Source organism: Pectinophora gossypiella, chromosome 9 (genome assembly GCF_024362695.1).
Source record: "Pectinophora gossypiella chromosome 9, ilPecGoss1.1, whole genome shotgun sequence".
NCBI lineage: Eukaryota > Metazoa > Arthropoda > Insecta > Lepidoptera > Gelechiidae > Pectinophora > Pectinophora gossypiella.
Window position 1 is genome coordinate 13183674 of NC_065412.1, and position 24654 is coordinate 13208327.

General features: G+C 40.4%; 2 protein-coding genes across 3 annotated transcripts in view; both read left to right on the forward strand.

Moving 5' to 3' along the window:
- Positions 1-205: 205 nt before the first annotated feature.
- Positions 206-24654, forward strand: part of LOC126369688 (inorganic pyrophosphatase) — a 213994-nt gene continuing 189545 nt past the window's right edge. Inside the window, exons 1-7 of one of the 2 annotated variants that reach the window (XR_007566748.1) lie at positions 206-530; positions 4242-4446; positions 4783-4927; positions 5732-5986; positions 6470-6531; positions 8409-8518; positions 9211-9331. Coding sequence is in view for 1 of the 2 variants with exons in the window: in XM_050014253.1 (XP_049870210.1) it covers positions 332-530; positions 4242-4446; positions 4783-4927; positions 5732-5986; positions 6470-6531; positions 8409-8518; positions 9211-9242 (1008 nt within the window). In the remaining variant the exon portion in view is untranslated. Of the gene's footprint in view, positions 531-4241; positions 4447-4782; positions 4928-5731; positions 5987-6469; positions 6532-8408; positions 8519-9210; positions 9547-24654 lie in introns of those variants that run through there. The other variant, XM_050014253.1, reaches the window with a different exon arrangement.
- LOC126369662 (proteoglycan Cow) lies at positions 14403-23119 on the forward strand. The gene is made up of 10 exons (XM_050014216.1): positions 14403-14605; positions 15011-15062; positions 17415-17514; positions 18778-18927; positions 19460-19679; positions 19975-20155; positions 20860-20958; positions 21469-21618; positions 22105-22245; positions 22687-23119. The coding sequence occupies exons 1-10, from the start codon at positions 14513-14515 to the stop codon at positions 22812-22814; spliced, it is 1314 nt and encodes a 437-aa protein (XP_049870173.1). The 5' UTR covers positions 14403-14512; the 3' UTR covers positions 22815-23119.

A 24654-nucleotide genomic window follows, 5' to 3' on the forward strand; every position in this document is an offset into this window, starting at 1 on the left:
AAGTGAAGCTTCAGCACAACCGGAATTTAAGTGTAAGGTACTTATACATCAGGCCTAGCCTGGGGCTTAATGTACAATCTGCGGGCCTATCACAGACTAATAAGAAGATACTACGTAGTACCTATTTATAAAATTAGTCACGCATGTGCACGATAGATAAACATACATACGTGCAGTAAGTCTATTTGAACTTTGTAATCTGTATAACACTTCATTTGTCTATTTGTGCCAGTATTACGTCATCTGGAAAAATAGGGGAGATAAAGTTACCGGAAACAGCAGAAAACTAGCAGTTTTTGGGAAAGTAACTGGTCACACTAGCATAGTCAAAATGTCATTGTCACGTTGCGGCGCGGCGTTGCCGATTCTGTCACTTGCATTTGTGAAACTATTAGTGCCTAGTGGTGTACGGGCCTATAGTGGTAGTGCCAGTGTATCTAATAAGAACATCGTCTTCACAAGCACTAAAAAGATGTTCATCTCTGAGGAGCGTGGTTCTGCCTACGCGCCAGATTTCCGGGTATACTTCAGTAAGTAAACTTGACCTGACCAGCACCCGGTGATGGTTAAAGGTCAGTTCTGCAGCCTTGCCACGACGTGGCTAATATAATAACTTTTACATCCTGGTTGTGACTAAGTATTGTGACTGAAAAGTTTTAAGGTTGAACTTTATTTGTTATATTTACCTCAATTAATTATAATGTATACTTCCCTTCCCTGATCATAATTAGAACATCATTGAGAAAACGTGAACTTAATACAAGTTCGCTAAGAATGTATATTTATGACTACTCCTAATTTTCTTGAAATCCTATAAGAAGGTATCATCTACCACAAAATAATCTAAAACTTTGAATTCGGGATCCTAAAAATTTTCTCACATCAAAATTTATAGGTAAAATATTAATTTTATTCTGACCCATAACTTAATATTTCAGTATCGATATAGAAATCTTTAAGTATCTTTATAAATAATCTAAAGTACTTGGAAGGTTATGTACGTGTCAAGGTACATGATAATCTTATTACTGCGTTTATATTTAGTAGAGTTCATAAAACAATTTTTACTGTATTTATATACCATATTTATATAGATTAAAATCATATGAAATATAATAATTTTCATAAAAATTTCATTATCAGTTCTTGGCAGGTTTAAACAGAATCAGAAGATTATTTATTCAGTAATTCAGAATGATAAATATCAAACACATTATCTACATCATAATAGATAAGTGTATGGTGTTACTGAGCTAATCATTGCCTTGAGCTTGAGATAGTGTGAAGGACTAACAAACAATGCACAAAGTAGGTACTTAAGACTGAGTGAATGAATAATTACAAAATGTGTTAAACATTCAAGTTCAGCTGTTTGTCTCCTGGGCATGTCCTAAAATCAAACAGAGGAATTGGCACACAGTAGTAATAATAAAATATGTTGAATATGGTAGTTTATAATTATTTAACAATAATTATCCAATAGTTTTTTAAATAAAGATCATTTTTTAATATCTTATTTTTACAACTACCCAAAACACGGGCAGCCATGATTGAGCTTCGTGTGTCGTCACATATTACAAAATAAACAAAAACTATCTGTCGTGACATCATTGGGCAAATTGTCACGTGACCAACTGTTTTCTCACATTTGAAATTATTCAAATCAAATCAAATATACTTTATTGCACAGACTTTGCACTACATTTAAACAATAACACATGAATACAGTACAAAAAAAGAAATATATGTTTTTTTCCTATTATTGTATAAAGCTTTTTTGAGAAAACAAAATATTTTAAGAGGATTAAATAAGCATTTGTAATTTTTAAAATACTTATCCGAAAACTTTCAAGTAACCAATTGTCGTTTCTAATATGATGGAGAATTGGCGTTATGGGCGATAAGCTGATATGAATAAGGTTCATGACATCCATTTTAGGACATTTTTAAGGTGTACATCTACAATACAATACACACTTGATTTATTGCACAAAAGGAACACAGGCAGCCTTATTGTATCTACAAACTGGATCATTACAAAGAATCCCTCTATGGAATAGTGCCAATACTGGCAGGCAGAGGTAGCAGACTCTCTATTTCAAGTAAAAAAACAAAATTTGTGCCACTATAATGTTATGTTTCCAAAGTCTTCTGAAAGTTCCAACATGTTTTCTGTGATCTCTGCCTACTCCATTGTCAAATAGGCGTGATCTTATGTATGTATGTGTGTAATCCTTTTATGAACAGATATGAATACTTTATAAATATTTTGCTTCTGAATATGAATACTTTGCTTCTATGCTGTTCTGGGAGCATATAAAAAACATAGAACACGTTCAGCTGCTTCTCTTCCCGGGCATGTTGTAAAAACCGACAGAGGGATTGTGTCCTCTAACATGATGGACTGTTATGGGCGATAGGCTGATCCCTTATCACCATAAGGTTCATCATATCCATCTTTGGACTTCGTATCAACAGTGGCTGCAAGTTGTCTTTGATTACTTGTGGCTCTGCCCACCCCATTAGGGTTACGGGCGTGAGTTTATGTATGTATGTATGAATACTTTATTATTCTTGGCAGACTGGTGTCGTAAATCGTTGCCTGTAGTTCGTTAGTCACTATTAGCTTATTCACAAGCAATCTCTTTCATCTGACCATGACTTGACTAGAGACAGGCAGTAAAAGTTGATTGCATTCATTGGCTGTAATGTAATCGTAATAAGTAATGCAAATTTGCAATTATGTACATTGTTTTCATGTTACAATTGTCAAGTTTAGTTGCAATTGTTCCAAAAATTAACAATTGAATTAAATTATTCAGTACAATGTCATCATCATCATCAGCCCATTAACGTCCCCACTGCTGGGGCACAGGCCTTCCCTATGGATGGATAGGGAGATCGGGCCTTAAACCATCACGCGGGCCCAGTGCGGATTGATGGTTATTAACGACTGCTAACGCAGCCGGGACCAACAGCTTAACGTGCCTTCCGAAGCACTGAGGAGCTCGAGATGAAAACTTTTTTTTGTGGTCACCCATCCTATGACCGGCCTTTGCGAAAGGTGCTTAACTTCAACAATCGCAGACCGAGCGCGTTTACCGCTGCGCCACGGAACTCCTCTTGAGAAAGTTCCAAACTGTTCAATTGGCCTTTAAACTCTCGTGAACTATTTCTTAACTGTATTTTTGAACTTTAGAGATCTATTTCGTAAAGTTTGACCTTATATATTGGGGTTTTGAGATGTTATATCATTTTAGCAAGATTTTAGAACCATCTATAGTAGTGAATTTTTAAAAACAAAATGATGCATTTTATTACTGTACTTGTGTGTGTAAGAATGACGTAGAATTTTTGTTAGTATCAATAACACTGGAAATTGTAAACTTTTACAACAATAATCGTTTTCCTTTTTTTTCCTTTTTTTGTCTTTGATGAGAGTGGAAGAAGCTTTTTTTGACGTGACTTATTGTACATTTGCCGCAGATGGCATTAACTACTTGGCCGGACAAATGGGGAGCGCTGAAGGCTCTCACCCGGTACAACGTTTAAGACAACAGGCCTGAGGGTGCCCAGTTGGGCGCGAACCTCGGCTCAGGGCGTCGTCTGAGCGGAAAAATATTTGAAAGAATTAATCGACCCTAGTGGGTCGATAGCGATAAGCGCTGATTGAGGGAAATCGTCGACCACGCCGGCGGGGTCGGTATCGGGTTCCTGAAGTGTTTGATGTCGCGAGCTGATTGGCTGCCTCTATGGCTAGAGTAATCGGGTCGTCGGGATCGTATATTACGTCCTTTGGACGCCGATACTTTTCAGTACCGTCCCTAAGCGGGATGTATTCGGATTGTGGAAGAAGCGAAAGTGGTGTGTCAGTATCGAAAGTAGAATTTCGTAGTCTCTGCCTACCCCAAATATGCGTAATCATATGTATGTAATCCTTTTATTGTATTGTTTAATTTCGTTTTTTTAGTATATTTTTAAGACATACAATGAGAGTGAACATTGTAGTGTTTATTGTTATTAGCCTCTCTGGGAGATTAAAAAAGCCACGTAGTTGTAATTCATCTAAAAAGCAATATTGCTATTTGACATTTGTTTGCATTGCGCACTTTTATATGCGTAAATGTCAAATTGCAATATTGTTTTTTTAAATGAATCGCTTCGATGTGGCCTTTTTAACCCCCCTGGTGTCGTAAATCGTTGCTTGTAATTCATTATTAAAAAGCCATTTTACTCCACAGAGGATGAATGCGGCCCCATTTCACCGCTGCACGACATTCCACTATGGGCCGACAAGGAACACCGTATTGCCAACATGATCGTCGAGGTGCCTCGCTGGTCAAACGCCAAGATGGAGCTTAGTCTTACTGAACCCCTGAACCCCATTAAGCAAGACGTCAAGAAAGGCGCCCTGAGATTCGTAGCCAACGTCTTTCCTCATCACGGGTGAGAAGTTATTGTATTAATTCTTCAATATTACTAACTAAATAATTAAGTTTTCTTTGGTTTCTCGAATGGGATCTCGTCATATTATGCTTCGGGATTGATCCCGAAAATCGGATCCCGCGAGATCGGGATTGCATTCCCTAGTTAAGATGACTATAAGGAAGACCTCGAACTAGTATTATTAGACGCCGTCTCAACCCCATTGAGTGGACGCATGACGTCATTATTTTTGTATTATTTTGTTGGTACTATGATTCGACTCGGTCGTGGCTGAGTCGAGAGGAGGACATCTTAGAATACGGTTGTAAGTCCTCACTAAACTAACAATGGTTGCAGTTACATCTGGAACTACGGAGCGTTGCCCCAGACGTGGGAGAACCCCCAGCACATAGATGGGGGCACCCAGGCGCGGGGGGACAACGACCCCATTGACGTCATCGAGATCGGGTCCCGGGTAGCGTCGCGGGGTGACGTCATTCAGGTATCCCATACATTATAAACTGTCACTGTCGCTTTATTTAACGCGAATTGTCCATAGTTAGCCACAAGTAGAACTAATATAAGACTTCATAATCTTCTTGGGATATTATTATGTAATAAAATAACATTGTATGAGGTTTACGCGGTTAATATCATAATTAAAACACATAATACCGGGTTCTTACCGCGTTAATCAGGGATATGAGACTCCCGATATTTCAACTCTTGCAAGTGCCATGATCACGGGACGACTGATGAAATTGGAGTGAAGTAGGTAGATCCATTATTTTCTAAGGGCAAACATATCTGACTACTCTCTTTCTTTGCCGCTTGTTTCTACATTTGATGTCGGAATGTTCGGAACCATCTGAACTCGCACCAAACTACGACAAACCGTACTCACTGTGTCCTCGCGTTTTGTCACCACCTATCACTAGATAATTAATGTAATAACATTATTGCATTTTATCAAGATTGCTGATGTAGCTTGAGTGAAGGAGACTTTTGTATCAGGGTCCTACTGCGGGAATTCTTCCAATTTATTTATGTCGCCCTAGCCTGGATAGTCCCATTGTTGAGCAAAGGGCAAAAGCAAACAAAAAATAAAAACCCTTACCCTTCACACCCTAAGCTTCCACCTGTCCCTGTCCTGAGCGATCTCTCTCCAATCCGTCTCGAACGCGCCCAGGTCCTCTCTCCATCGCTTTCTGGGTCTGCCTATGCAAGAGGTGTCCACTCCGTGACAGTTTCTGTCCACCTATCATGACTGGCTCATCTCCAGACTATAATTTATTTTGTGCGCCAGGTCAAAATCGTCGGCACGATAGCTTTAATTGATGAAGGCGAGACCGACTGGAAGCTAGTGGCTATTGACAAGCGGGACCCCTTGGCCAATGATATCAACGACATTCCTGATGTCGAGGCAACCTTCCCTGGACTCCTGAAGGCCACAGTGGAGTGGTTCCGGCTGTACAAAGTACCTGATGGCAAGCCACCGAATCAATTTGCCTTCAACGGGGAAGCCAAGAACGCAGAGTTCGCGCATAAGATTGTTGATGAGGTGAGTGTGTAGAGCGCGATTAGAATGAGATTTTGTATAGTGTCTGTTATATATTGCTGGTTCAGGTCCAGACAAAATCAAAATAATTTATATAACTCAAGTACTTCCCATAGATAAACTTATTGAAGATCTTTTTTTTTCCCTTAGACCACGTAAGTGTATAACATAAGCTCACTACTATATCCCAAATGGATAGTCAGAGGTACATCCATCTCAAGATGAAGTAAGTATCCCATCTCACCGAGCTTTCTGTTAGACCAACGTAGGTGGTGAGCCGTAGCGCCACGTATATATATGATGGTCGAGCCAACTGTCATAGAGTAAACTCCACTTAAACTTAAGATAAATTAAATAACTCATTGGTGCAAGTCTGGTACCAGGGTTCGAATTGGCCGGCCTTTGAGAAGCAACCTGGTGAACCACAGGACTACAGTCTGACAGTGAACGCGTAAAACGTATGTTTATTAATGTTATTGTTAACAGGTCCATGAATTCTGGCGTGGTCTGATTAACGGCGATGGCAGCGAAGGTGCTGATATCAACAAGTAAGTATAATAACAACTACGACATTACAATACAAAAATCTTTAATCCTTCTTCCATCGTGTGGGTTGTGAGGTGGATTACCAACCTCATCAACCCTGGTGTCAGGGTCGCTGAGCCGCCATAGGCCCCTGACATGACTCATGTAACGACTACGAAAAAATCTATGACTATCTATTGACTATGTTATATATATTATTAACATTGTAACTAATTTAAATTGAAATTATAATAGTTTAAGTACTTATTTACTTGTAAGAACACTAACAGAACAATAATCCTAAATGATTAAAAAAAAAATAAAAAAAGAAAGTCTTAAAATCTTTAATAGTGCACATGAAACAAGCAATGGAACGCCCGCGCGGGTTCGTTCCTGATGCAAAGGTTTTCCACGGGGACGTCCAAAGAGCACATTGCCATTAGCCGGGCACAGTGGCGGCGGCCCTAGCAAAATATTAAGGTGTTGCGAGACCACATAGTAGCACCCTCAGCCCCTTAAAATAAAAAAAATGTTTACGGGCACCCGGTATGAGCAATCTAACCCGATGAATCGCCCAACTGGGCACCCTCAGGCCTGTTGTCTTATACGTTATACCAGGTGAGAGCCTTCAGCGCTCCCCATTTGTCCGGCCAAGTAGTTAATGCCATCTGCGGCAAATGTACAACATGTCATGTGTCATGTCATGTGTGTGTCATGTTTGTGTATGTATGTGTGTGTATGTAAAAAAAAAAATAACTCGATGAAGTTAGTTTGCGGCTAGGTGAATCAGTCTTGGTTGACTTTGCCCCCCCCCATTTCGTCGCCCGGTGCGGGGCCACATCTCACACCGCCCTATGGCCGCCACTGGCCGGGCACAAATCCTGGATACCGCGTCATATCAATTTACATATCGTCACTGGCAAGGAAAAACTGCTTAAGCGCCAAGAGGCCATTTCGAGAAAAAGTATTTTTCATAACTTTTATCCAATTTCGACGACGTGCACGTAATATTACACTGTTACCTACCTACATTGTTTTTTTTTTCATTTTCTACATCTACATAATTATCATAAAATGGAATGCTATTTTATGATATCTATGCGCTTACGTAATTTTGCCTTTCCAGTAACGATATGTATTTCCACTACAAAAGAATCGAATGTATCAAATAGCGTTTCCTGTAAAAATGTAAATGTTTGCATTCTCACTCTGGTTTATATCGTATGTAATTTTAAATAATGTTAATTTTCAATGGCTATCTTATCAGGTAGCAACACTAATATAAGTTTGTGATAAAGATAAACAGCGGTTTCCTGTTCTGACTGTTTTGGAGATCACAAATAAATAAAAATGTAGAGGAAAGGTCGAGAATTTCTGGACTGACAGGAATTGAAGCCGTGACCCTTCAAATTTGGACGAGTTGTGTTTATTAACAATAGGTACATTACTTTTCTATATATTCATGTATATGCACCATTTAGATCGAACATTCCCCCACCAGCTGGACCTATGACCTCCTAAAGGTCGCGGGAAACCGTTGGATGCGGGCAGCAAAGGATCGGTCATTGTGGCCAGTCATGGTGGGTGGTCTATGCTCCGCTGCGGATGATTGCCGTCTGATGATGATGATGCTAATACCACACCCTAGATACTTCATACAAAAAACCTCGTTTTAAACAGACACTACACATTGACGTTATCGTACGCATGTGTGCGTGTGACGTCTGTCGCCATACGATTGAAGACTAAAGTAAGACCGAGAGGGGGTGAGGTAAACCTAGCTCCGCCGCTGGTGGGGAGCGGAGGATTGCCGTTCTATTCGTAGTGTTATTCCTTATTCTATGATAATAGTGGGACGTATGGCTGTTTATGTAATGCATGCTAATGGTGAATGTTTCAGAATGAACGTGAGCGTGGAGAACAGTCCGTACCGCGTGGAGCGCGCCGAGGCCAGCAAGCTGCTGGCCGCCGCCCCGCCGCGGTCGCTTCCCCAACAACAGCCGCCATACGGTACGTAATAATGACGTCATCATCTCGCGTTATCCGGTTAGCCCATTTTCCACAGCCGCTTACCCAACCTGAATATTTAAAGAAAGACAGTAAGAAAGAAAGTATAGAAGTAGAGGAGGGACAGCAAAAATATAAATAAAAAAGTTTATTTAAAATCACCGGTTCTCCTCGCTGTGTCCTGCCATTTGCCACTTCAGCTTTGCAATTCTCCGAGGTATGTCGGTGACTTTAGTTCTCCTGCGGATCTCCTCATTTCTGATTCGATCGAGCAGGAGAACCGATGGCCGCTGGGGCGGAAAGGGGCGTGTCGGACGACGCTCAGTGGGTAGGCCCGCTACAAGGTGGACCGACGATCTGGTGAAGGTCGCGGAAAGCCGCTGGATGCGGGCAGCGCAGGACCGATCGTCGTGGAAGTCCTTGGGGGAGGCCTATGCCCAGCAGTGGACGTCGTACGGCTGATGATGATGACTTAAAATCAGATGTTCGCTACGAGCGCCTTATTTCCCTGTACTGACAGCACGAACGCTCAATTTCTGGGGAATGTGAATTAAATATGTGATAACTCATGAGTCATGAGTTTCGGGACCTAAACTGGCTGGTTTTCCCTTCGGGTTGGAAAGTCAGGCAGGTCTCTTGGCCGTTTTCTTGTATAATTTATGTATGAATGTACTAATGTATGCCGTTTGTTTCAGTGGACAAGTGGCACTTCCTCTCCAACATTTAAAGTGCCTTAGCCGCCATACTACAGCCGTAGCTTCACCCTTCGTGTCTCGACAAATATTCACTCTAGCAACACTTGATGTTATTTATTTAATTTTCTTCAGCAGGGCAACACCTATGCGTACAATTAGGTACAATTAGGATTTCAGTTTGTGTTTAAGAATAAGTTGAATATGCGAAAGATTGATTCTGAAGTAGCATTTATTAGAACAGGGTAGAGACGCGAAATTATTATCGGGCAAATAATTTTATCAGTGAATGTTATTGTAAGAATTATTTATGTACAGTAAATAAATGAACATTTTTAATTGTTGAGTTTTTCTTGTTGTACCTACATGCAGTCATAAGATCACTTCTATTTCTCGTTGGTCACCTATCACGTTGGTCTAAAAGAAAGCTCGGTCACTTAGGTCATCTTGCGATGGATGCTATGTACCTCTGACTACCCCAATTGGGATATAGTCGTGAGCTTATGTTACGTTGTTTAACATCAGCTACGGGGATCATCTATTTCACAATGTTATTTTTTCTGTATTCTACATTTACTTTAACTTTTCAATGCTCTTCCAGTAAAGAACAAGATAGTCTACCGCTGCAAATGCTTGATCACCATCCAGCGGGCAGCACCGTAAGCGCGCGACTCTTTCTCGCTTCGACATACGTCAGCCGTCACTCTCTCACAGTACTACACAGAAAGAGACAGATGATCTCTGTCGCGGCGAGAAAGAGTCGCGTGCTTACGGTGCTAGGCCCGCTGATATCTATACGTGGCTACTTGGTGCGCAGGCGCCACCAACCGCGAGTCGTGAGCTTACGTTATGTTGTAACATTACAACCCCTACGCCCCTACGTTCCCTAATTCCATGGTTTCTGCCTACCCAGGCAGAAACCATGGAATTCCACTTACTACGATCCTGGCACACTAGTTTCGCTTCTTCCTCTCTCATCAAAGATTTCTCGCTGATTTAGAAGTCTTGACCTGGGGGGCTAAAATGGGCACATCGAAGCAATTCATCTAAGAAAGCAATATTGCTATTTAACATTTATTCGCATTGCGCACTTACTTTCATATGCGCAAATGTCAAATTTCAATATTGCTTTCTTAGATGAATTGCTTGGAGGTGACCATTTTAACTCCCCTAGAAGATTACAACAGGCGGCCTTATTGCTAAGTAGCAATCTCTTCCAGGCATAATTGTGTGGTGATTTTATGTGAGAATGATACGAGTAACCATAACGGAAGATTAATTATTACCTGTTTTATTTGCAAATATCCAGTTTAAAGTTACGTATAGAAAAAGTAAAAAACATTAGGATATTTTTGCGTTCACTGCAATTATTATGATTTTCAGATATCGAAGATCCACTCTGTAGCATCCGGATGAGAGCCAACTTAAACGCTCCCCATTTTTACGGCTAAGTAATTTTTCCATGTATTTTTTCTCAAATAGAACTTTAATCGTGTTTAGAATATAGATAATTGATATCACGTATCGTATACAGGGTTTGGCAATACACGTTCGCCCCCTGTTGCATACAGGGTGTTAGTGACATTGTAACGAATACTGAGGGGGATTCAAACCATGACTCTTGAGTTGATATCAAGTGGATTTTTCTGTCGGAAAAATCATGAAAGTTTTAGTGTTCATTTAATTATTTTCAGTTCCATACTTTTGCGACGGAAAATAACACTCAGAATCATGATCTAATCATCCCTCAAAGTTTTAGTTACGATGTCACTAACACCCTGTAGGTATATTATAAGTACACTACTGTCTACCTTTTCAGGGATACAGGCGTGAAGCTATGTAATTTTTACCGACTTCAAAAAAGCAGGAGGTTCTCAATATATATGTTGAAACTTTAAATAGCTCTTCTGTCGTGCTAGATGTCGCTTAAAACGAATAGAAATAGCGTAACAACCGTCGATATATAACAATGCTCTAACACAACCTATATCTTCAAGGAGCGTCGTAACATAGCAGTATTGGTATTTTATAACGCATATTGTCGTGGTATCGACCGCGACGCGCTACTACGCGACATAACGTCGCCTCGTCTACCGCGACGACCAAAACCACAGGCTGCTTTGTAGACGATATTTATGTACTCTAAATATTTATTAATAGTAGTCGCAATTTATTTATTATATACAACACTTATTCACATCTTAAAAGAAAACAAAATAATATACAATGTGTCAAATAATAATAATACATCACATTTAGATTAAATTGTCTTAAGGGGCCTCTACGTGTGGGCTTCGGCCCCACGCACGCCTTCCAAAAGTCCCGGACTCCATAGTCCCGAGATATGGAAATGACAAACATAATAATAAAAAAAACCCAGAAAATACCTACTTAAATAAACATTGTAGCAGAGATCCTTGCTTAGTCAAACAGCCCCCGCGTCGTGTGCGTTACCCCAACAAGAAAGTATCTCCTAGAGTTATATGAGTAGAACGTATAGTTGGTGCCTTATCTGCTGTGAATGTGCCCCCACATAAAAAATGTGTGCCCCCTGTCGTTTCGAAAAAAAATCGAAAAAACGATTCTTGCTGGGGTAACGTTTTTCTAGCAGGAAAATTCTAAACGAATGATCGGAGAGAGAAAAACTGTGCATGGCCAGATAGCTTATATGTGTGCCAAAATGTGCCCCCAAAAATAAAATCTGTGCCCCTTCAGATTTTCGAGATATTGCATTTCCTGCTGGAGTAACGTTTTGATGAATAGTATATCTCTAAAACCATTGCATGTGCCCCTGTAGAATAAACATACGCGAGTAGCTCTTAATGTGTGCCCCTTTGTGCCCCAATTAGATTTTAGAAAATATTTATAGTTTTCAAGTTATCGCGGTTTTATGAAAACCCGAAAAAACATCGCAGCGCCTAAATGAGACAAGGCATAACTTCGCTGAAAACTGTATTCGGTCTTTCTTGACGCTAATAATAACCATACAAAGTTTCAAAAATGTTCATGCATGCGTTTTTGAATAATCTTGCTAAAAGTAAAAACGATGGTGTCATAACTTTGACGGCAAAATACAAGGAACTGGCACAATCCCAGATGTGTAGGTGTAAACCAAAATCTTGTGCCTTTAGTCAAAAATATATGGTGAAAATATTGAGCATCAAATGTTACGCATTAAGTAAATATAAACAAAAAACCAAAATATGTAAACAACGGCTGGTTATCCGACCAAATCTGAATGACTACTAAAAAGCGACGGATTCATACATATCGATGACCTTCTTTACTTTACTCACTAACCGGTTCACACGTGTTGTGCCTGAGTACACTGAAGTAGAAAAGTAATAACTAATAAAATAAAGTTGTTATTGGATTATATTTTAATAGCTGTTTCTATGACCTTACACATGATTAAGTACATTTATAAGAGCCATTTTCAAATAAAATCTACATGTGACTAACATGCTCAAAATCGTGACCAAACCGTTTTGTGACATACCTGTATTTTTATACTAATGTAAATAATAATTTCCACATCAACAAGCTGTTTCATTTATATAGTCACAAGGTGCATTTAATATATTTTTTAATTAGCCCTCAAAACTTTTGAACGCGACTGTAAGGACAACAGCTTAGGTATAATACGTCCAATAAAGAAGGTCCTCGTTAAGTATGAATCCGTCGCTTTTTAGTAGTCATTCAGATTTGGTCGGATAACCAGCCGTTGTTTACATATTTTGGTTTTTTGTTTATATTTACTTAATGCGTAACATTTGATGCTCAATATTTTCACCATATATTTTTGACTAAAGGCACAAGATTTTGGTTTACACCTACACATCTGGGATTGTGCCAGTTCCTTGTATTTTGCCGTCAAAGTTATGACACCATCGTTTTTACTTTTAGCAAGATTATTCAAAAACGCATGCATGAACATTTTTGAAACTTTGTATGGTTATTATTAGCGTCAAGAAAGACCGAATACAGTTTTCAGCGAAGTTATGCCTTGTCTCATTTAGGCGCTGCGATGTTTTTTCGGGTTTTCATAAAACCGCGATAACTTGAAAACTATAAATATTTTCTAAAATCTAATTGGGGCACAAAGGGGCACACATTAAGAGCTACTCGCGTATGTTTATTCTACAGGGGCACATGCAATGGTTTTAGAGATATACTATTCATCAAAACGTTACTCCAGCAGGAAATGCAATATCTCGAAAATCTGAAGGGGCACAGATTTTATTTTTGGGGGCACATTTTGGCACACATATAAGCTATCTGGCCATGCACAGTTTTTCTCTCTCCGATCATTCGTTTAGAATTTTCCTGCTAGAAAAACGTTACCCCAGCAAGAATCGTTTTTTCGATTTTTTTTCGAAACGACAGGGGGCACACATTTTTTATGTGGGGGCACATTCACAGCAGATAAGGCACCAACTATACGTTCTACTCATATAACTCTAGGAGATACTTTCTTGTTGGGGTAACGCACACCCCCGCGTCGCACCCAGCGCATTAATTGCAAATAATGATCTTATTTTGAATAGGTACTTGTAATCTAATTAGTAATGTAAGTTTCGTTTCATTGTACCTATATTTTTTCATTTTTTTAGGTCATGCTTTTAGAGAATAGATAATTAAGTAATTAAATTACCTACAGACTTGAATATTCATTGGGAAGTCCATTTGTGTAACATTATATATGTATACGTACGTATACGTAATGCTACGCGCTCCTAATGACAATAATGTGTATATTAACGCATATTAGTGTAAGTAATTGGTGTTGTAGGTTTCTATACATACATAATTATATTAATTATCTATAGAAACCTACCTACTTATATTTTGCCTTACAAGTCTCGAGGGAGTCACCTTGTTGAATAAAATGTGTCGAGTTTGACCATGAACGCGGAAATTCATGTTCAAAGCTGCTTGGAATGTGTATTTAGTATTTACGCGTTGGGTATCTACCTAGCCTAACATCCTTTAAAATCGCTACTTTAATATTAACAAAATGAAGGCATAAACCTCGAAACCCGAATGGTATAACAATCACCCAAATCGACAATAATCATGTTTAATCCCAGGATTAAACATTAAACGTTCTTTTTGGTTCGTGCGGTTCGTGTATTTACAAGCGTTCCGCCGCCGTAGTGTCTCGTTTGTTTTTGCGAATTCACGCGCGGCGATGCGCGCGCATGCGAGGCGCTGCGGCTGCGTGCGGCAGTGTTGGGATACCTACGCCCGTCTGTGGACGTCCTATCCACATAGTTCCCCCGGCCTAAGGATCTGAAGCCCCAAGATGCGGGCGTGGCGGGTGGCTGCGGCGCTTACCCTGTTAGCCCTCGCGGCAGCGCGGCGATCCGACCCCGACTTCGAGTTCGACGACGACTCTGTAAGACCTCCCTTTAATAATAACACCTATTACTATCACCTCTTACCCCTTCCTCGTCTTTACTTGCCAAGTTCCAAGCGTTTGTATTGGGTACTTAAGATAAAAGGTTTTAAAAAACAAAGGGTCACTTCCATCAACCGTATTGATCGACCCGAGTCCGTCAAGGCGTCATTGAAGCTTGCTCATTGCTAATGACAGATGAGGTCACAAACCGTGGCTCTTATCGATAAATAATACGCTATGACGTTTTTATAGCTTCTTTCTAAGCTTAAACAAGATAAAACATAAGGAATGGAAACAAACAGGATACCAGGGATGTTTAACAAGCTTTTATTACTAGAAGGGACGTCCTAAACACGACTAGCTTAGGTAGATATGTTAATTAATTAATTTGTTTTATTGCAGGAGGGTCGAAGTCGTTCCAGCGACCCACGGCGGTATATTTACGATCCACACAGTTAGTATACATTTTCATAATTATTTATTTACTCTACGAATAATAAAGGACTACGAATAATACTTGGAGATATATTAGGGTTATCTTCTAATGCGAAAAGAAAAGGGATCGATTACATTATACATACCTATATCTTCGGGAGTTTTGTATAAGTTAGGGACTAGAGGCAAAAGGAAAAACTTGCGAAGTTTGCAGGTGTCTACCCAATAGGGGATTACGCGCGTATGTTTATCTAAGTAGGTACGTTATGTATTCGGTACTTGTCGATTGTCGTTAGCTGGTATTAATAAGCTAATCTCAGCTAAGACTGCCCTCATGATCATGGTATAAGAAACTTAAGATGATGCTCAAATCCCTGTTTTTATATAAGAACTGTCACATTAATATGATCTTGAGGGCAGTCTCGAAGCTGAGATTAGTTTATTAATAAGTACCATCAAATTCAAATTCAAAATTATCTTTATACACTTTGAATCGTCAATTTTTACATAACGAACGTGTCATCCGCCTAAAACTACTGCAGCTATCCTTATAATTGTTGGATACTTAATTAAAAATTAAGTTGTGTACTTACCTATCGATGTTCAGGATTAGGGGTGAGTTTACGTAGGTACCTAAGAATATTCAGTAGGTATGTAGCGTAGTCGTGTTTAGGTATTAAAGCGACGCTTTGTGTAGTCAATAATTTACAATAAGCAGAACGTGCGGGGTGGTCGTCGGCTGGGATATTTGCATAAATCTGGGCGAATTGCCAAACCATGTGAAGTACCTAAGTTTCAAATGGTACTAATTCGCCCACCCACGCTTTTCAGATGTCCGGGACTCTATAATCCCGAAATACCTATGGAAATAGTAAACATAAAATATCACTTTATTTGCATAAACATTCACAAGACATTTACAGGAGAAAGAACGGTAGGCGTTACGTAAACCATGTCAGGCGCCTTTGCCGGCTCTATAGTAACCCTGACACCAGGGTTGATGAGGAAGGTAATCCACCTTACAACCTACACGATTGAAGTAGAAGTACAGGAAAAACTCAAACTAAAGTGGGTAAAGGCGGCTTTATCGCTAAGAGTGATCTCTTCCAGGCAATATTCGGCAGAGGATTTTGTGTCCGTGGTTTTTTCCCCTAGCATTATTCTGATTTCACGGGGTCCGCTTACCTAACCTGAAGATGTGATTTCATTTGATTTAGATGTTTTTTTATTCGATTTGATTTGATATTCCGAACTAAAAAAATAAAATCTGTGTAACGGCGACGTGACTGCATGTAGGAAAAGCTTTATCTAAGTAGAGCACCAAATGACTACTAAGTATACTTAACACTTTCAAGGACAGAACGTCTACGGACGTTCCGATCCCAAGGTGAAGACACCATGGGTCATTGATTAATAATAGGTAAAATTTCACCTTGGGATCGGAACGTCATTAGACGTTCTGACCTTGAAAGTGTTAACTAACTTATTAGTATACTAACATTATGCCAGGATGATTAGGAACAACAACAACAACAACAACTATTATACTGTATTTTTAAATGATAAGTTTTAATTTTAATACACACTTCCTCTCTTCCCTTCAAAGTTGCTGTGCCCTACAGGGTCCATGTTATAGCTCCTATGCCTATGTAACATCCCATTGTACTACATGGAATGCAATAAATAATTGATAATTGAATAAATCACCATGTCTGTAGGTGCTAATTCTACAGAACACCTTACGGTCATGGTTAACTTAACTCACATAAAGCGTGAGCAGCGTAACAACTGTAATAGCCTTAGTGATTAGAGCATTGGGCTCACAATCTGGAGGTCCGGATTAGATTCCCGATGGGGGCACGGTCGAAAATCACTTTGTAAGACTGTCTTTTGTTTAGCTAGGACATTGTGAACTGAATCACCTCGTTGTCCGAAAAAGTGAGATGATTCCGTGCTTCGGAATGGACGTTAATCCGTTGTTTCCGGGCTACTAGCTTAAATGCTTCCACCAACCCGCAGTGGAGCAGTGTGATAGAGTATGCTCCATACCCCCTTCGGTTGATTGAGGGAAGGCTGTACCCAGCAGTGGAACGTCATTATCATTAATTTAAGAGCCACGTTTTTGTCGGTGTAGCATTCTCCATTCTTGTCTATCAAAGGCCAATTCCTTCACTTCCTTATAAGACACGACGTTCTCTTTAATCTGTTCCATGTAAGGTCTTCTTGGTCTTCCCCTTCCTCTCTTTCCTTGTAGCTTTCCTTCTGTGGTGTTTTTAATAAATTCGTCGTGTCTTATTAAGTGTTCAATCATCTTTCCTCGTAGTATATAGGCCATTTATGTTATGTTATGTACACCAAGCGATTGTTGCAGATCCATTGTGTTCGACTTTGTCATGTGGCACTCGCGAGGTGTGCGTCCTCCGCGAGGGCCGAGCCTTATGTGCTGATAAACGAGACATCCTGCGGCGCGGGTACGTAAACTACACAACTAAGGAACCTATAGAAAGTTTTAACACTAGGCTTCATAGACGTGAGTACATTTGCCGTGGTATTAACTACTTGGGAGGACAAACGGGGAAGGCTGAGGGCTCTCACATGGTACAAAATTTAAGCCAAGAGGCCTGAGGATACCCGGTTAATGGGCGTCGTCTGAGAAAAAAAAATAATTGACTCTAGTGGGTCGATAGCAATAAGCACTGAAGGATGAAAATCGTCGGCCACACCGGCGAGTCAGTATCAGGTCAGTATCGGGGTCCTGAAGTGTTTGCTATCGCAAAACTATTCGTAGGTTAGAACTATAGGAAGAGAACGTTTTACGAACTTCCACGGAAGACATATTTATTCTATGACGGAAGCAGCAGCTAGCAGGGAAGTATGCAGCGCGATTAAGTATGTAAACACGACAGCGCGCAGCGTTTCACTTACCCACAATAGTGGGCAATAGCAGCAATCGCTTCCTAAGTCAAAATTTCAAAATGATATCTAGGTACTTACCTTCTTTTGTCAGAGCTGTTGTCGCACTCAGTCAGGTCCTTTGACTTCCGCGAAATAATTGCTATAGAAAGCCACATTGAAACAGGGGGGTTAAAAGGGCCACATCGAAGCCGTTAATCTAAGAAAAGCAATATTGCTATTTGACGTTTGTTTGCATTGCGCAATTACGAATTGCGAAATTGCAATATTGCTTTCTTAGATGAATTCTTCGATGTGGCCATTTTAACCCCCCCAGTTCATCTAAATGACATTTGCGCGTACAAAAATAAGTGCGCAATGTCAACAAAAGTCAATAGCAATATTGCTTTCTTAGATGAATTGCTTCAATCATCAACAGCCCGTTAACGTCCCCACTGCTGGTGCACGGGCCTTCCCTATGGATGGATAGGGAGAATTGCTTCAATATGATCTTTTAAGTGTTTTTTGTGGAAGTCAGAGGACGAGAGAGAGCACGCGAAGCGTCGACATTTCTGACAAAAGAAGCTTAGAAGTAGCAAAAGAAGCAAAGCTGGCGAGGAGTGGGTAGGCAGAGGTGTACGGGAAACAGGCGCGTGATGTTATGTTGTGTTATTGTCTATTGCTTCAATTTATCGCGTCTCACGCGCTGCGTTTGCCACGATACGGGCGCTGGATCTAATTGGTTAGTTCATATCACAAGTTTGTAGTTAAGTTGGTACATAGGTTCTTTTATACTTATATCATGTACGACAGTTTAATTATCCTTAATTACTTTGTTGTAGAGACACCCTGGTGGCGAGCGGCGCCCGGGATGACGATGAGGATGTGTTTTACGACGAGCCTGATCCGGAGCCAGTTCACGACAAGCTGGAGCAAGCCAGCACGGACGACTTAGACGTGCCAGATGCTGGCAACGAGAACCGCGTCGACAGGTCTCTATTCGTTTTCCATTGTTTTCAGTACAGACAGGTTAAAAGGCCACATTGAAGCAATTCACCTAAAAAAAAGCAATATTACTATTTGACATTTGTTGACATTGCGCACTTACCTAGTTTTATATGCGCAAATGTCAAATTGCGATATAATTTTTTGGAAGAATGCTTTGATGAAGGCCTTTTTAGACCCCCAGATCATAGAAACAAGGAAGATAATGCCTTCAGAACTAAATTACGCGAGTCCGCTTTTCGCCTGTTAACTCACGTCGGCGTGTGAAGCGGTTGTACCAACCAAGACATTTGTGGTTGGACCGCTACATCGATTTTCCCGCCGTTGATTGCCTAGTAACACAAGCGTAGTTGTGGTTCTACTATACCCAAGAATGGAGCAGACGAGCGTATGCGATTGGATTAACTAAGGTTAATCCAAAACCGATAGAGCATCTTCTTTCTTACCTGCGCTCTCTGTAGGTAGGTATCGCTCGGTTTCGCTTCGGTGGAAAGGCGCCTTAAAATCCTGACTTTACAGATGCGTGGGATGCGGCGGCGCGGCTCGCGGCGCGTTCCTCTGCGGATCCGACAACCGCACATACTCGTCCCTCTGCCGGCTGGACCTGCACAACTGCGTGCGGCGCCCCGCCGCCCCCGTCACCATGGCTTGTCGGGGTTTCTGCCCCTGCCCCGCCTCAAGGCACAAGCAGGACCGCGCGCTCAAACCCGGGAAGCACCTTTATGATGATTATGATGAGGTGAGAGAGGCCCGTAGCCCAAAGGGGTTACTCGTGAACAGGGTACATCGACGCAATTCATCTTAAAAGCAACATTGAAATTTCACATTTGCGATTAAATAAGTATAAAAGTAAGTGCGCAATGTCAATATTTCTGTTTTAGATGAGTTGCTTCAATATGGCCTTTTTAACCCCTCAGTTGTGCTAGTAGAATTAAGAAATGTCCGGAGCGGCTAATCGTTGGTTGTATGATCATGCAGTATCGTTAATTTTCTTTGCTTTCGCTAATCAATAAATATTATCATTTTATTGAAAGGACCTGGACAAGTCTCGGAATGAGGTGTGGCCGCACCCGCGCCGCGGTTCCCGCCGGCGGGGCAGCAAGCAGAGCAAGGACCCCGCAGCAGGGTGCGCGCTAGACCGGCTCGCGGACAGGCTGCTCGACTGGTTCTCTGTGCTCATGGATGATGCGCACGATACGCCGCCGCCACGGCAGGGTGAGTGTTAAACTGGCTAAGTATTGAGGCGGCAGAGTGAACGTTGCCGGTCGAGGAGTAGGAGTTCGCCCCCGGACGCACCTCTATGTGCATCATTACAGTGACGACAGAATATACAAGTCACAGTTTATACAAGATCTTGGCGCTAAACGCCAGATCCGAAAAGCTCGACCCGAGCCCTCCTACCACTACACTTCTTCAAGTATGATTCTCTATTGTTTTTTCGAATAGGGTGTCTAAAAAGGCCCCATACTTAGTTGCAATTCATCTTAAAAAGCTGTATTGCTATTTGATATTTGTTTGCATTGCGCACTTACTTTTATATGCGCAAATGTCAAATTGCTTTTTTAGATTAATTGCTTCGATGTGGACTTTTTAACCCACCAGGATTTTTAAAAATAAATTTGGTTTTGCTAGTCATCCTCGTGCCCACGCAAGCTAGGCCAACACTAGCTAAGGGTGTCGCCGTCGACAGATACGTGTAGAAGTACATCATCATCATCTAACTTAATAGGTCATCTATTGGGTCGAGCTGTGTTTTCCCTTTGGGTTGGAAAGTAAGAAGGTCAGAGTAGTGGTTCTATAAATTCCATTAACCTCGTCTATCGTGTTGGTTGTGAGAACACACACAATACAACAACACACATATAGAATAAAAGTTATGCTAGGAAGATGGATGTTAAGTTTTGAATGTTATCTCGCAGGATTCCCTCGAGACTGCAAGCCAGAAGTTCGCTGGATGTTCAACCACCTCGACACGGATGGAGATGGCCTGCTTTCACCTCACAACCTCTATGCCCTTCGTAAGTTACCAATAAAGCATATTTCTTTGGTGTGTGTTAATAGGTAATTAGGTACAAAGGGAAAACATGTAACTATAAAAATGGGCAATCTACCCGGTCTTTGACGGGTGGATGGTTTATAAGTAAGTATCTATACTTAGTTGGGCAATAAAATGGGTATAAGTAAGTGGGAATTTACCTAAAATACACAAATACATTTCCTATCTGTGAAGTGAATAAATAGAACGCCTCCAATGCTTGTTTTCTGGGCACATCTTCGTAAAACCGAGTGAGATATTGCATCTATCCATTTAACTAGGTATAATGGACGACGGCCTGAACACTTGTCATTATCGTCACCTTGGTTCGTCATCAACTCAAGTTTTCGTATCAAAAGTCACTACGAGTATGATCTTTACTTGTAGCACTGTCAATCCTATTAGAAATTATCTAATTTTTGACATTTATTACTTTTTTATATAATCTCCCATTTTATGGACGATACGCGTAAGAGTGTTTAATTGTTCGCAGGCCACGACGAGCGCGAGCAGTGCCTGCGTCCGTTCCTGTCGGGCTGCGCCCGCGGCGCGGCGCTGCCCCGCGCGGCGTGGTGCGCCTGCCTGCGCCGCGCCGCCCGGCCCTGCACCGCGCTCGCCCGCGCGCACCCCCAGCCGCACGCGGGTACGTACACACACTGTTTTACAATCCTTTAAAGTATCGAGCATGTCGTCGTGGGAGGAAAACTCAAAAACATGGTACTTATAAAAAAACTATACCATGGAAAAATCAGTTTGTTTTCCGATCACTTCGACACTGGGAGATATAGTTGTAAGATTAGGTAAGCTCCTTAACCTATAAAAGAACCAAAAAATTCGAACTCGTTTCGTTTCGTAGGTAACTTGGTATGAAGTTCATATCCCGATTCGATTTTTCTTTTACAGCTTTCTAAGTTACTTTCTAACATAGTCATTCCAAACCTGTTTTGAATTTGAAGCCTTCGTTCGGCTTGAACATTTTTAAATAATACCTATGAATTGCCCTGGTTGTCGCAAATCAATGGTTCAACTGATCACCGCCGCCATACATACCGTAATGGGGGAGCCCCTTGGTACCTTGTAGAACTTTGATACCTACTTCGGTCGTTTATGATGATCTGCCCTATTGCAGGCGCATACGTGCCGGCGTGTGACTCCCGCGGTTTCTACCGGCCGCGGCAGTGCCACCCTGCGCTGGGCGTGTGCTGGTGTGTCACTCCACACGGCCAGGAGCGCCCCGGCTCACGGACTAAGGGCGCACCTGCTTGTCCTGGTAAGTGTAATCAATAAGCTTGAGTGTTGGATGCAATCATCGTCTCCCTAGCGTTATCTCGTTTTTCACAGGGTCCGCTTACGTAACCTGAAGATTTGACAGGTCCAGTTTTTTAAAGAAACGACTGCCTGTCTGACTTTCCAACCCGCGAAGGGCAACCCAAGGAAAGGAAAGGGAAGGGGAAGGGTTAAACTCAATCACACAGTAAATTACATGAAACGTTCGCGTTTGATCTCAATCTCACCTAAATACGTAGGTACATGGTAAAAGTAACGATGCGGTGTAATGTGGAACACGCTTGCCCAGCAACACCTAACTACTTAGAACCTACCTATATATCTCAGAGATTAAGCCTTTAGAAAACAGTATGCTAAAAACTAGCAGCAGCAGGCTAGCAAACTGTTCAGATTACAAATTAAAATGTTATTTCATTTTCGATAGGCGAGAAAAACTCTCGAAGCCACACATCAGCAGAGGCGGGTGGAGCGCCCGCGGACGACGAAGATGCCGACGGAGAGAATGATGCTGGCAGCGGAGCAGGCGCGCCAGACCCGGAGCTGCGCTTCTAATCCGTCAAGAGGACATCCATTGTGACCTCAAGCGCACTGTTGTTTCAAAATTAACGCATCTATGAAACGCGGCTTTTGCAGTTTTTGGCGGGAATTTATCGTGGTAGGCCACTCGTATACCTATCTTTGCAATGGTGAATTCTATACATTTTAAGGTCATTCAAAAAGAAGTATTAATTACATACTAAGAAGTATTAACATGCTAACACCATTGTAAAATATGGAATAAAATAAATTAAAAAGTGTTCTACACCAGGTAAAAAAAAAAACAAATAGCGCCAAAATTTGAACAAACTGCGCGAAGTTGGCGTTTAAAAGTCTACTGCTCTTAATTTTGAAACAAGTGCTCGTTTCGTCTGTGTAAGTTTTATTTTATATTCATGATTGATCCATCCTGTCAGGTAAAATCTATCGTTACATTTTTGTTCTTGTTCATGGCAATTGCGAATTCAGTTAAACCTTAAAAACTTAGGTACAAATTTAGTAAAATTACCCCTATCTAAGTACCAAAGGATTGCTTTATTTTAACTAGTTCCCTATGCATTTATATCTATTGAGACGGGGAACTGTTTAGAAGCGTACCATCTAGAGTAGGAATTGAAAGGCTATTCAAAGACCTAATTAAGGCCTAACTAGAACTAATTATTTATTTTTGACTGACTTATTATGACAAATGCCATGCAACCGTAATTAGATTTAAATATATGAAACTACCCGCAACTAAGGGTGTTTCAAAATGTAATTGTTTTACAACCAAAATGGAGGATCAATATAGAAGTTAATTAATACCTACGAATACATCGTCAAACTTACAGGTTTTTTTATAGCGGAAGTAAGAAAGCTAGCCTTTAGCCATGAATCCTTATTTAAGTGTACAGACGCTTGCTGTTTTACGAACATCGACTTTACTGTCCATTTAAAAAGTAAGCAATCACCAATGAGAATATATTTAAACAACTTAACGATAACTAGCCAATTCAATTTTAATATCAGAAAATATATACAAAGTAAAAAAAAATAGTTTGTAATTTTGATTCACATAGTAGATGTACGCTTAGTCAATTCCCTGTGATTCACTACGTGCTAACTACGATTTTAAAAAGTTTTTCGAAATATTTTATGAACTAGGAACTTGGCTAAATATGTTTTCTTTGTTGAATGTGTACACTTATTCGGTAAGTAGGACTTAGTTGAAAACATACCCCATTATAAAATAGTTCTTTAAATAATGTAAGCAAAATAATAATAAGCCATGATATATATTAAGTATGTATTACCTCGATTTTAGGGAGCCTCGTCTGATTAAATATAGGTACACTACATCAGTACCATTGGATTCCTATAATAAGTACTAATATTCTATACTTACCAACTTAAAATTGTAATAAAAATTGTCACGTGGGTCAGCTGGAAGAAATCTCTTTGTTTAGAGATAAGCTTGCCTGTACTATCTGTTTTCTTTGTATGTTTCCTGTGTCTGTTTCATTGTGTACAAATAAATAAATAAATAAATAAATAAATAAAAATTAATACAAAACACGTAAGCTTATGAATGTTTGATATTACTAGTTAATTATTAGGATATAGTTATTAGTGTTGATTAATGAAACTAAGTTATCGGTGATTTTGTGCTTTTGTAATACTAATGTAAAAAGCAATAATAACAGGAATCTATACATTTCTACCAACCAGTTGCAAGTTTATGAAGAAATCTGGTTTTTAAATATGTAATGAAGGACTTTTCAGGCTATGTTCCCCAAAAAACAATATACATAGATGGCGTGGTACAGATTTAGTATGATAATTACCTATTTTCTCATTACGCAGGTACATAATTCTT